The 13,672-nt window shown below is 46.4% G+C and overlaps 1 protein-coding gene and 1 long non-coding RNA gene across 2 annotated transcripts in view; one reads left to right on the top strand and one right to left on the bottom strand.

Moving 5' to 3' along the window:
- Positions 1 to 511: 511 nt before the first annotated feature.
- On the bottom strand, positions 512 to 11,358 carry LOC141584631 (uncharacterized). Its single transcript, XR_012517791.1, has 2 exons — positions 3,572 to 11,358; positions 512 to 2,681 (listed from the first exon to the last, which is right to left on the bottom strand). It is a non-coding gene; the product is annotated as an uncharacterized LOC141584631 (long non-coding RNA).
- Positions 11,359 to 11,397: 39 nt separating this feature from the next.
- The window catches only part of ERCC3 (ERCC excision repair 3, TFIIH core complex helicase subunit), a 32,307-nt gene continuing 30,032 nt past the window's right edge, over positions 11,398 to 13,672 (top strand). The window contains exons 1-3 of the mRNA XM_003931576.3: positions 11,398 to 11,505; positions 11,841 to 12,046; positions 12,698 to 12,934. Coding sequence (XP_003931625.1) covers positions 11,478 to 11,505; positions 11,841 to 12,046; positions 12,698 to 12,934 — 471 coding nt within the window. The 5' untranslated portion in view covers positions 11,398 to 11,477. The remainder of the gene's footprint in view (positions 11,506 to 11,840; positions 12,047 to 12,697; positions 12,935 to 13,672) is intronic.

Genomic DNA, 13,672 nt, shown 5'->3' with positions numbered 1-13,672 from the left:
TCACCTTCTCTGTATCCATAGCTTTTCCATGTCTCACGGGGCAAAGGAAACTTTCCTCCCCCTTGATTTTGGGTTTAGCTGTGTGGCTTTGACCACTAAGAAGAGGAAGAAATGGCAGTGGGTGGGGAAAGCCTGGGTCCTCTGGGACCTTAGTCTTTGCACACTCTTTCCTGTGTTCTGCTTCACCATGAGGCAGATGATCCAGCTGCCCTAGGAAGGGAATGGACGCCATGCAGAGCAGGATCGCCCCCACAGAACCCAGCCTAGCATACCCTATGAATGTGTGGGAGTAACTGGCTGTCATTGGAAGCCACTGCGTTTTGGGATGGTTTGTTACACAACAATAACTAAAGGATGCCAACAAGATTAGGGACCCAATTGTTTTTTCTTTACATGCAGCCTTTCAAGGATGCATCTAATGTGTACAATGCAGAATGCCAGCATTGAATACACCACCGATCTGAGTCAGTGTACTAAAAGAATAGATAAGTGGAACAAAACAGGGGATTCAGAAATAGACACAAATATATTCAGCATGCAGTACACAATAGAAGTACTACTTTAAATGATTAGAGAAAATATAAGTCGTTGTATTAACATTATTGAGACAACATCTGGCAAGAAATAAAAGTTCAGTCTAGGCCTGGTGGCTCATGCCTGTAATTCTAGCACTTTGTGAGGCCAATGCAGGAGGACTGCTTGAGGCCAAGAGTTCAAGGCAAGCCTGGGCAACATAGCAAAATCCCATCTCTATGAAAAATTTTAAAAATTAGCCAGGCATGGTGCATGTGTCTGTCATCCCAGCTACTTGGGAGGCTGAGGCAGAAGGAATATTTCAACCCAGGAGTCTGAAGTTACAGTGAGCTATGATCATGCCACTGCACTCCACTCTGAATGAGAGAGTGGGACCTTGTTTCAAAATAAATAAATAAAAGTTCAATCCATATCAAAGTGAACAAAACATTTGTATGCAAAGGGGAGAAGGAAGAAAAAAGAAAAGAGCTGAAATCATAGAAATACTAGGAGAAATTGTGAATGATTTTAATGGTCATGGGTTAGACTTTTCAAAGAATGTTAAAAAACCCAGAAGCTATGAAGGAAATATTTGATAAATGCATTGTAACAATAAAAACCTTGTATAAAGCAAACAGTATCCTGATCAGAGTCAAAAGGTAATAATCTGGGAAAAATATCCGTAACACATATGATATGACAGACAAGGAACTCATCGCTCTAATATATACAGAATTATTTAAAAAATAAATTGATAGAAAACATGGGCAAAAGACAGCAACATACTTTCACAAAAGAAAAGTACAGATTACCAATATATATTTGAAAATATGGTCCACTTCACTTGAAATTAACAATTGTAAACCAGAATGAGGTGCAGTTTTTCAGCTATTAAATTGGCAAAGGGTATGTAGAAACAGACATTTACTGAAAAGTGTTAAGTTGGTTTAATCTCTTTAGAGCACAATTTTGTAATACCCCTCAAATTTTTGAATGCACAAAACCTTTGCTCCAGCAATGTTATTGCTTTCCTACCTGTGGCCTGCTTTCCTCCATTTTCCCTGCCTTCTGTATTAATTAGCTGTTTCCAATTCATCTTTCTCTGCAATCTGAGCAAGAGTCATCAATGCTGAAAAGCTAAGGAGAAACTTTGTAAAGGATGGATCGGGCTCATGATACCTAATCAATCTTAATATTAGGAAGAGAGAGAAGGAGAGAGTATCTCAGACATCTTACACCTCCTGTTGGAAATGGACAACATAACCTATAAAGTATTCTTGTCAAAAAGTCAGGCTCAGGTCTTATAAGGCCATTAACTCTAACTACCAGTTTACAGGAACTATGCAGCATAGGGACGCGTGTCAAATGTACCACAGGAATGCCGTCGGCCAAATGCAGGCTGTAGAAGTTCTACTGGATAAAGAACCTTGTTTCTTCAACCCCCACAGTGGTGTCAGATAATTTCCTCCTTTCTAATGAATGAGATCGTTGGGCACTTCTCTCACATAGATCCACATCTGAACTATTCACCTCACCCCCTTGGCACTTCCTGGGTGCCTGTTCTGTGCAGTTGATTGCCAAGAGTCGGGGAGCAGGAGGGGGTGGGCCCAAGGTTGAACAGGGCACAGTCTGAGGGAGACAGATGGTAAACAATTACAGTGGGGTCTGTCCCCTGGCTTTTTGAGTTTGTGCTCATCTTCCTGTGTTCCCAGTATTTGTACCTCAGAAACGCTCTCTGATGTTAGGCACTGATCTGTGACAGGCAGGACAGATCAGTCAAGGTGGTGGAGGAGCGTGGCTGCGGATGTGCGTTGACTGTGGCTATTTACCCTGCCAGGCAGGAGGCCGTGATTGCTCCGGTCAGCACAATCTTGGAGCTGTCCCTCACCAGGGAAAGCTGGGGATCGCATCAGAACTTCTTAGGCAGTGAGGATTTGTGGGGCTCAAATGAACGCTAGAAGTTAGGGCAGGAGGGACCTTAACTGGCTAATTCAGTGCCTTCTCTCCCTGATACAAGTGCGTAGGCTCAGAGAGGGAACAGGGCTCCACCACGCACCCCAGCAAGTTTCCACACGGCCAGAAGAAAATCTCCATCCCCTTCCACCTGTGTCTCCTGCCTTCGCCACCACTGCGGCCAGGGCTTTATGGAATGTAGTTAATTTCAATCCCTGGGAGGCAAAAAAAATTAATCCAGTAAGAGAAGAAATAAGACAGTGCCTCTGGTTTACAGAGTGCCGTTTCCAAAAAAGGAAAATGAGTTATGGAGAAAGATTTCCATTGAATGAATGGGGGAAGTAAGAAAATAAGTAGCTAATACTGACAGAAAAACATGATGTACTGGGAGCTAGGAGATATACAGGTGAGGCCAGGTGCAATGGCTCATGCCTGTAATCCCAGCACTTTGGGATGCCGAGGCAGGTAGATCACCTGAGGTCAGGAGTTCAAGACCAGCCTGGTCAACATGGTGAAATTCTGTCTCTACTAAAAATACAAAAATTAGCCGGGTGTGGTGCCACCTGCCTGTGGTCCCAGCTACTTGGGAGGCCGAGGCAGGAGAATTACTTGAACCTGGGAGGCAGAGGTTGCAGTGAACTGAGATCGTGCCACTGCACTGCAGCCTGGGTGACAGCTCAATAATCCATCTCAAAAAAAAAAGAGCGATACAGGTGAGCATGGCAACTGTGGGGCACCTACAGCAGCCTAGACAGGGCCATGAATAGCTTGCATGTGGCCAGCATCATAATTATTCATCAAATCCAAGACACTTGTGGATAAAGACCCTTTACAATTGTATGTATCATTAAAAAAGAAAACACTGCCAATTATACTATGATATGCCACAGGTGAATTTCTGTGGCCAAATCCATGACCTGTAGTGGTAGATGTAAAATCTGCACCCTGGCTGGGCACAGTGGCTCACCCCTGTAGTCCCAGCACTTTGGGAGGCTGAGGCAGGTGGCTCACCTGAGGTCAGGAGTTCAAGACCAGCCTGGCCAACATGGTGAAACTCCATTTCTACTATAAATACAAAAAATCAGCCAGGCATGGTGGCACATACCTGTAATTCCACCTCTGTAGGAGGTTGAGGCAGGAGAATCCCTTGAATCTGGGAGGTGGAGGTTCCAGTGAGCCGAGACCATGCCATTGCACTCCATCCTGGGAGACAAGAGCAGAACTCCGTCTCAAGAAAAAAACAAAATTAGCTGGGCCTCATGCAAGTTTCCGTAGTTTCAGCTACTCAGGAGGGCCAGGGTGGGAGGATCACCTCAGGCCAGGAGTTTAAGGCTGCAGTGAGCTATGATCGTGCTACTGTGCTCTAGCCTGGGTGACACAGTGAGATCCTGTCTCTAAAAACCAATATAAATCAAACCAAAACGTTTTGAGAGGTCAAGGCGGGAGGACTGCTTGAGGCCAGGAGTTGGAGACCAGCCTGGGCAATATAGTGAGACTTCATCTCTAATTTAAAAAAAAAAAAATTGTCTGTAGATATTGTATAATCATTCTATTTCTTCATCTTTATACACAAATCCATAAGGTAAACATTTTCATGGTTCGTGTGTCATTGGAATGTTGTATTGCTGGTGATCCAAACCCATTAGGCAAATATATTTTCACCAATGGCTAATTATTGGAAAGATGTTTCCGAAGCACCAAGCTGCTTAAGAGGCATTTGATAGTGGTAGTTTCTGTCCTGTAGTAGCGTAGAAATTGGTGTGCTGTATATATGTATGTTCATGTGTCTATAAAATTATGCTTCTAAGGGAGGTCTTTTTGAAAACATGTTGGCTGGGCATGGTGGTTCACACCTGTAATCCCAGGACTTTAGGAGGCCGAGGTGGAGGGATCACCTGAGGTCAGGAGTTCAAGACCAGCCTGGCCAACATGGTGAAGTCTCTACTAGCCAGGCATCATGGCTGGTGCCTGTAATCCCAGCTATTCAAGAGACTGAGGTAGGAGAATCATTTGAACCCAGGAGGCAGAAGCTGCAGTGAGGTGAGATTGTGCCATTGCACTCCAGCCCGGACAACAGAGTGAGATTCCATCTTTAAAAAAAAAAAAAAGACAACACTAGGGTATAAATCTCTTTAATAATTTTGTGTTTTTTCCAGTCTCTTTAAGTGCAATGAGTTAACTGTAGATTTTTTTCTGCCTGCCTCAGCCTCTTCAGAAGCTGGGACTTCAGACTCATGCCACCATGCCAGGCTTGACTGTAAATTTCAAGTGCCTGGGATCTACTGCCACCTAGTGTTATATTCCTCTCAGCTATTTCAAGGCTGATCGTTTAAGGCTAGAAATCTTGGCCTTCTTCCTTCCACGTGTGCCCCAGTGCCCAATTTCTGCCTCTGATTCATAAAGTCACCAGGTCCCTCTACCAATAACTTGGGGAAGAAAAACAAAACAGCAAAAAAGGAAAGTCAGACAGGCATGCTGTGTCACACCTATAACCCCAGCACTTTGGGAGGCCCAGGCTGGCAGATCGCCTGAGGTCAGGAGTTTGAGACTAGCCTGATCCACATGGAGAAACCCCGTCTCTACTAAAAATACAAAATTAGCTGGGCGTGGTGGCACGTGCCTGTAATCCCAGCTACTCAGGAGGTTGAGGCAGGACAATCGCTTGAACCTGGGAGGCACAGGTTGCAGTGAGCCGAGATCACGCCTTGCACTCCAGTCTGGGCAACAAGAGTGAAACTCCCTCTCAAAAAAACAAAAGTTATCTGGGTGTGGTGGCAGATGCCTGTAATCCCAGCCACTCCAGAGGCTGAGGCAGGAGAATTCCTTGAACCTGAGAGGCGGGGGTTGCAGTGAGCTGAGATCACACTATTGCAGTCCAGCCTGGGTATCGCAGTGAGACTCTGGTAATTAATACAACAAATAGCCTTCAAATGCCGTATATTTTCACAAATGGGATATAATTTTTTCAATTAAGCCCTTTTTTTTTTTTTTTTTTTTGAGATAAGAGGCTCACTTTGTCACCCAGGCTGGAGTGCAGTGGTGAGATCTTGGCTCTTGGCTCACTGCAACCTCCACCTCCCAGGTTCAGGCGATTCTCCTGCCTCAGCCTCCTGAGTAGCTGGGACTACAGGCACCTACCACCATGCCCAGCTAATTTTTTATTTTCATTTTTAGTAGAGATAGGTTTCACCATATTGGCCAGGCTGGTCTCAAACTCCTGACTTTGTGATCCAACTGCCTCAGCTTCCCAAAGTACTGGGATTACAAGCGTCAGCCACCATGCCCGGCTGACTAAACCCTTTTCTACGATGTATTTTTACCACTATTAGTTGTGGCCCAACTTGGCAAATCTCACTTCAGATTGTAATCAGTTTCTCAACGTTGAAAATATTTTTGCTTACAGTTGCTCCAGACTATTTAAAGGCTAATTGTTCAGTCACTTCCAAGGTGACTTCTAAGGTCCAATTTTCCTGGGACTGAGAAGGTTCCCAGAATTTGGAATTTGGGACTTCCAGTATTAAAACCAGAAAGATTCTGGGCAACCTGACATAAACTGATCTTCCTAGCACTTTCAATTGGGCAATGACTCTTTGATTTATCAAGTGAGCAGTACTGTGGTAACACCTGTTAGCCCCTCAGGAACCAAGGAAAATGTTCACAGTCATTTGTCTTGTTTTTAAACTATTGATGTTGCTTCCTCAACTCTTCAAGCAACTGTTTTCACTGAAAGGCCAACGCTTTAAGTTTATTTTGGTAGCTCATGCCTGTAATCCCAACACTTGGGATGAAGAGGGAAGACGGCTTGAAATCAGGGGTTCAAGACCAGCGCAGGCAACAAAGTGAGACATCTCTACAAAAAGTAGTTAACTGGGTATGATGGTGTGTGCCTGGGGTTCCAGCTACTTGGGAAACTGATGGGGGAGGTCCACCTGAGCCTGGCAGGTAGAGGCTGTGGTAAGCAATGATCATGCCACTGCACTGCAGCCTGGGCCAGAGTCAGATCTTGTCCCTAACAACAACAATAACGTTGATTTTGCTGGGCCCAGTGGCTCACGCCTGTAATCCCAGCACTTTGGGAGGCTGAGGCTGGTGCATCATGAGGTCAGGTGTTCGAGATGAGCATGGTCAACATGGTGAAACCCTGTCTTTACTTAAAATACAAAAATTAGCCAGGTGTGGTGGCACATGCCTGTAATCCCAGCTACTCGGGAGGCAGAGGCAGGAGAATTGCCTGAACCTGGGAGGTGGAGGTTGCCGTGAGCTGAGATCATGCCACTGCACTCCAGCCTGGGACACAGGGAGACTCCATCACATAGACACACACAGAAAGTTTAGGGGTGCAGTGGCTCATGCCTGTAATCCCAACACTTCGGGAAGCTGAAGTGGGTGGATCACCCAAGGTCAGGAGTTCGAGACCAGCCTGGCCAACATGGTGAAACCTTGTCTCTACTAAAAATATCAAAATAGCCGAGTGTGGTGACTCACACCTGTAATCCCAGCTACTCGGAGGCTGAGGCAGGAGAACTGCTTGTATCTGGGAGGCGGAGTTTGCAGTGAGCCAAGATCATGCCATGGCACTCCAGCCTGGGCAACAAGAGTGAGACTCTGTCTCAAAAAAACGAAAAAACAAAGTTTATTTTCTCTGGCCACATTTCTTCTGCTGTTGGAATCAAACACAATTATCTCATCATTGCTAAAGAGCCTTCCTTGTTTGGTTAACAAGCTACTTAAAAACCTACTTTAGTTACACCCTCATTTTCCTGTCAAGAAATTGGGTGCTGATATACCATTTGAAACATCTAACGCAGGCGTCCCCAGACTTTTTACACAGGGAGCCAGTTCACTGTCCCTCAGACTGTTGGAGGGCCGCCACATGCTGTGCTCCTCTCACTGACCACCAATGAAAGAGGTGCCCCTTCCTGAAGTGCAGCAGGGGGCCGGATAAATGGCCTCAGGGGGCCGCATGTGGCCCGCGGGCTGTAGTTTGGGGATGCCTGATCTAACACTTCTGATGCTTTCCTGAGTTGAGAATACTCCAGGGATGCAATGCACAAGCTGTAGTGCATCCAGCAGCAGTGCTAAGCAGAGGAGCACATACAGTTTGTCACAGCCGAGTTCCACAGACAGCATGTACACGTAAGTGTGGCTGCATTCCAGTAAGTCTTTACTTACATCAGTGGTTCTCAGGCTTGAGCCTCTTCACCATGTTGCCCAGGCTGGTCTTGAACCCCTGGCCTCAAGTGATCTGGCCATCTTGGCCTCCCAAAGTGCCGGGATTACAACCATGAGCCACCACGCCCAGGCATCTTGTTTAAATTCTCTTAAACTAAGAAGACCAGAACTGAGGTATTACAACAGCCATCAACAGGTCCTCCAGCTTCTGATAAGTGCAATTCACTTAGCTCAGGGACCACCAAGTCTTCAATTTACTCTAGCCATCCAAATGAGAACTGATTTCTACACTGCAAATCTTGTGACTGAGGTTCAGGCTTCAGTGTACTCTGCTGATCAGCAGCATCAAACACAGCTAGTCACTTCCTCCACCTTAAAATGAAATAAAACGAAATCAGGACTGCGAGTACTCCACATTTTACTATTTCACTGACTGGTCCTCAGCTGGTGGTATCCAGTTCTTCTTCATCTTCTAGCCTCTTCCCTGTGAAATATCCTATACTCATTCCCCAGGTAACCTTAAACAATTCTATAGCTTCAATACCATACATATGTTGACAGTTCACAAACGCGTATTTCTAGGTTCCTGAACTTCAGACTTATATCCAACTTCCTTCTTGACACTTCGATTGTCTAATACAGGCGTCCCCAAACTTTTTACACAGGGGGCCAGTTCACTGTCCCTCAGACCATTGGAGGGCTGCCACATACTGTGCTCCTCTCACTGACCACCAATGAAAGAGGTGCCCCTTCCTGAAGTGCGGCGGGGAGGGGGGGGGGCAGATAAATGGCCTCAGGGGGCTGCACGCGGCCCGTGGGCCGTAGTTTGGGGACGCCTGGTCTAATAGGTCATTGCCCTCAATTGAATTGCAACTTCCCCCAAATACATGTTGAACTCTTATGTGACTGTATTGAAGACAGGGCCTGGGAAGAGGTCACAAAGGATAAAAGAGGTCATAAGGGCAGGGTCCTAATCCAACAGGGCTGATATCCTTAAGGGATGAAGAGACTTCCGAGCACTCTGTGCCATGTGAGGACACAGCAAGAAGGTGGCAATCTGCAAACTAGGAAGAAGACCCTCGCCAAGAACCAAACCCTGCTAGACCTTATTCTTGGACTTTCCAGCCTCCAGAACTGTAGAAAAAAAAATAAATTTCTGCTGTTTATGCAGTCTCTGATATTTTGTTATGGCAGCCTGAGCAGATTAATACAGCCACTTACATTTGGTATCTTCAAAATCATCCTCCAAACCTGTACCTTCCCCAAAACACATCTTCAGTTTTGCCACTGCACAGGCCCAAAAAAGTTTTGTTTTTTATCTTTTGCCCTTCTCCTGATTGTAATCTTGGGTTATTTTTACTCCTCTCTCTTACTTTCCATGTCAAGGCAGCCAGCAAATCCCATCCATTCTGCCTTCAAAATATATGCAGAATGGAATCAGCTCCATCACCTTAACCCTTACCACCTTGTAAAGCCAGATATCTCTCAGCTGGACTTCTACAATAGCTGCCCTTGTCCCTGTGAAGTCTATCTTCAACAAAGCAGCTAGTGTAGAGTGACCCAGCAGTATTATATTGAATTGTTTCTGCTCAAAACTCTCCAGTGGTTTCTCATTTCATAATAAAACCCAAAGTTCTTGCCATTGTTTACAAAGCTTTACATTGGTGGTTCTCAGCCTTGAGCATCAGAATCTTCTGAAGGGCAAGAATGTTAGGCTTCACCATCAGATTTTTTTATTCAATAGGTCTGGGATGCAGCCAGATACTTTGCATTTGCCTTTTGGGGACTAAACTCTTACCTTTTTTTTTTTTTTTGCTCACAAATGCCTATCTAAGGGGCCTTTGGAGTCATGCCCTACAAAGCATAAAATCTTATCAGATGAGTTTAACTATATATAACGTGGATTACTTTCCACCCTAACTCTGGCATAACATCGCATGACAGATAAATAAGTAAATACAAACATTTTACACCAAAATATGTTTCTTTGCCATATTTTGAAATGACCCTGTAAAACCATTTCTGAGGGAAAATTTGCATCTGTAAAGAATATCTCAGATGAAGAATGACAAGAGAAAAAAACAAGAAAAGAAAAAAACAAAAATACAAAAAAAAAAAAAGAATCTCTGCAGGGTGCGTTGGGTCACACCTGTAATCCTAGCACTTTGGGAGGTTGAGGCAGGAGAACTGCTTGAGGCCAGGGGTTTGAGACCAGCCTGGGCACCATAGTGAAACTCCATCTCTACAAAAAGTGAATTAGCCAGGTGTGGTGGAATATGCCTATAGTCCCAGCTACCAGGGAGGCTGAAGTGGGAGGATTGCTTCGGCCCAAGAGTTCAAGGCTACAGTGAACTATGTTTACACCAATGTGGGCAACAGAGTACGATCCTATCTCTTAAAAAAAGAAAAGAATATTAACATACCTAGATCTTTCCTCTTCCAGATCCTCCTAATCCTGAAGAGGTTAACTGAGTCTAGCACCTTTTAAAGGTTTGATAAAAAAACATTTGTCGTCTATTATCTCTCAGGGTGGCCACCTATGAGACTTCATCTACATTAAGCTTGCCTGACCCGTCGCCCACATGTGGCCCAACACACATTTGTAAAGTTTCTTAAAACATTGAGTTTTTCTTGCAATTTCTTTTCTTTTTTTAGCTCATCAGCTATCTTGGTGTTAGTGTGTGATAGCGTATTTTATATGTGGCCCAAGACAATTCTTCTTCCAATGTGACCCACGGAAGCCAAAAGATTGGACATGACACCCCTGATTGACATAGTAAGAACCTTCATCTCCCAGACATTCCTTTCTATTGGTTCCAGGGTTTTTGATAGTAAGTTTGTTGGTTTTTTTGTTTGTTTGTTTGTTTGGTTTGGTTTGGTTTGGTTTGGTTTGGTTTTGCAGAAAATGATCTCTTTAGGCAGAGAAAGAGAGAAAGAAAAGAGAGATCGAGCCCCCACGTTGCGGTGGGAGGAGATCCAGAGATGGAGTCTGCACAGAGAAGGACAGCTCCCACACTGTTGTGGGAGGGGTAAGTCAGTCTTTCAAGGAATTGCCTATTAGAAAAATCTTTTTATCCACCGATGACCTACCTGTCAGCAACCCCTCCCCTCACCTTGGGCACATGTTCTCAGGATCTCTTGAGACTGTGCCTCTTGCCACGGTAGCTCATCTTTGGCTCAGAATAAGTACTTCATAGAGTTTGATTCTTTTTGTGGGCGCTTTCTGACCAGTTGTAACGAGCTTCCAGTAACGCTGATGTTGCCCCCACCCCACCCCTCGCTCCCGTTTCCTCTCAAACACCCAACACATCGGGCCTCAGCTGTGTGGTGTGCGGTGTCTGCGCTCCAGGCTGCCGCTCCTCGGATGGCATTCACGTGGGACAGCGTCCCTCTTTCCTCGGACCTTTGCTCCAAGACCACCACCAACAGAGAGCGATTCCCTAACCGCTCCACTCAACACGGCACTGCCCTCCCTCGGGCCCTGCTTGATTCTTCCTCAAAGCACTTATCACATTTCTGCGCACATCGCTTCATTAGAATTTACGTTCCAGGAGATGAAGCCTGTAATTCGCGCACTGCGCAGGTTCTCAACACACAGTATTTTCCTTCAGCGTTAGAGGAACCAATGGTGGAGGACGCCCACGGCAGGGTCATACAGCTAACCGCTAAGCCGCCGCCAGCTCTACGTTCTTCCCGCCCCCGCCAGCACAGCGCTCAGAGGCGGAACTTCCTGTGTCGACCTCAAGAAACTTCCGGGGTGAGCCGGACGTCCCCTTGAGACCGGAAATAGCGGAGGGCCTGCGGTAGTGGTTCCGTCTTCATCTGCTGCCGTAGCTGCCATGGGCAAAAGAGACCGGGCAGACCGCGGTAAGACGTGACGCGGGCGCGCTCAGCCCTGACTGCGCTCGTGGACTCTGCCCCCGGCTCTTCGGAGCTGCTCCGGGCTTATCCGCGCCGGCCGATCCCCCAGCTGGCCCTGCCCTGCGCACCCGGTTGCGACAGGCCCCTGGGCAGAAGAGATGCAGGACCTGGGCACAGCCCAGCGAACCCGGCCGAGGGGAGGCGGGTGAGGGGCGCAACGCCTGCGGGATGCAGGTGGCTCTTAGCTAGGAGTTTGCGCCGGCGCGGGTGAAATGCTGCCAGGCAGTGCGGAGGGAACCCTGGGCTCCTTCTGGACTTACTTCTGTGTTGGTATCTTGCAGACAAGAAGAAATCCAGAAAGCGGCACTATGAGGATGAAGAGGATGATGAAGAGGACGCCCCTGGGAACGACCCTCAGGAAGCGGTTCCCTCGGCGGCGGGGAAGCAGGTGGATGAGTCCGGCACCAAAGTGGATGAATATGGAGCTAAGGACTACAGGCTGCAGATGCCGCTGAAGGACGACCACACCTCCAGGCCCCTCTGGGTGGTAAGGATGCCCTTAGCTTGGGCGGGGCCCAAGAGTGTGCGGAGCGGCATTCTCAGAGTCAAAACTCACGTTCGGAATACCGCCCCCAGAACCAGTTGGGAGAGAACTTTAATTTACACATGTTGGAACAGCTCAAGACGTCAGCGAGGCGTTGCGCACACGTGTACCAGCCGGACCTGGGCCTCCTCCAGCTCTAACCCCTCAGTTTACTCTCACTCCTTCCCCAGCCCTATCTCATGTAGTAAATACTTGTATCTGCCGAATAAATAGCATTCATCATGTAACAATTTGTTTCCCCGTCTGAAAAACTAATGGAAGACATGTTTGGTAGCAAGCTTTTGCTCTGCTTAAAATAATGTTCTACATTCCGTTGAAATCTAGCCAAAAGGTAACTTGAAGATAGCTAGTAAGATGCGCTTTCTCTGTGCAGAATAGAGGGAAACAGCTGCTGACTTTGGAAACATTTTCTTTTATTTTTCTTTACTCATCTGTAGCTGATTTAAGTAACAGGTCCCACAGTTGTCTGAAGGAGTGTTTGGAAGAATATCTGTGGTGTCAGGCAGTTTATTCTTGATAATGACCTGGGCCAGAGTCTGGTAGTCTCTGCAACTCATGTTTCCTTGTCCTTTTTGTCCATTTGGTGTTTCTCAGGCTCCTGATGGCCATATCTTCTTGGAAGCCTTCTCTCCAGTTTACAAATACGCCCAAGACTTCTTGGTGGCTATTGCAGAGCCAGTGTGCCGACCAACGCATGTGCATGAATACAAACTAACTGCCTACTCCCTGTATGCAGCTGTCAGTGTTGGGCTGCAAACCAGTGACATCACTGAGTACCTCAGGAAGCTCAGCAAGACTGGAGTCCCTGATGGAATTATGCAATTTATTAAGGCAAGTAGAAGCCGAGGCCAGCAATTCCACCTGCCTTGCTAATGTAACAACCGGCATAGGTGCTCCGTGTTGTCAGCCTGTGGCAGCCATGAGAATATGCCATTCAGATTTCCTGTGGGGAGCATGACGACCAGTTACCCCAGCTGTTACATTCTGGATTCAGCATTCTGTTCTGGGTGAGGCCACGCTTCTCATGAGCTGCTCCTAGCCATGGGTATTCACACAGAGGGGCTACTAATTCAGGCCCATTCTAGCCAGGGAGAATTTGGGAATGCAGCCCAAAGTGGGTGTGCTGGGGACTGAATTGTGTTCCTCAGATTCTGTCTTAAAAACCTAATACCCAATGGTAGTGTATTTGGAGTAAGAAAGCAGTTAAGACTAAATGAGGTCTTGATCCAATATGATTAGTATCTTTGTAAGAAAAGACACTGGAGGATGCTTTCTCTCACCTCCTCTCCTTGTCATGTGATTACACAATGGGAAAGTGGTCCATGGACAAGAGCCTTCACCAGTAACTGAATCGGCCGGTACCTTGATATGGACTTTCAGCCTCATAGCTCTGAGAAAATACAGTTCTAGTGTTGAAGCCACCCAGTCTGTGGAATTTTATTATGTCAGCCCAAGCTGACCAACACAGGTTGTAAACTCTAAAGCTAAGTATCTGCAGGACACCAGTAATCAACAAGTTATATGAAGGAAAGTCAGAAACAACTTCAGATGTTTTTTTTGCAAAACAAA

This window comes from Saimiri boliviensis, chromosome 5 (genome assembly GCF_048565385.1).
Source record: "Saimiri boliviensis isolate mSaiBol1 chromosome 5, mSaiBol1.pri, whole genome shotgun sequence".
Taxonomy (NCBI): Eukaryota; Metazoa; Chordata; class Mammalia; order Primates; family Cebidae; genus Saimiri; species Saimiri boliviensis.
The sequence above is the reverse complement of the archived record's forward strand: the minus strand, read 5'-3'. Positions and strand labels throughout refer to the sequence as shown.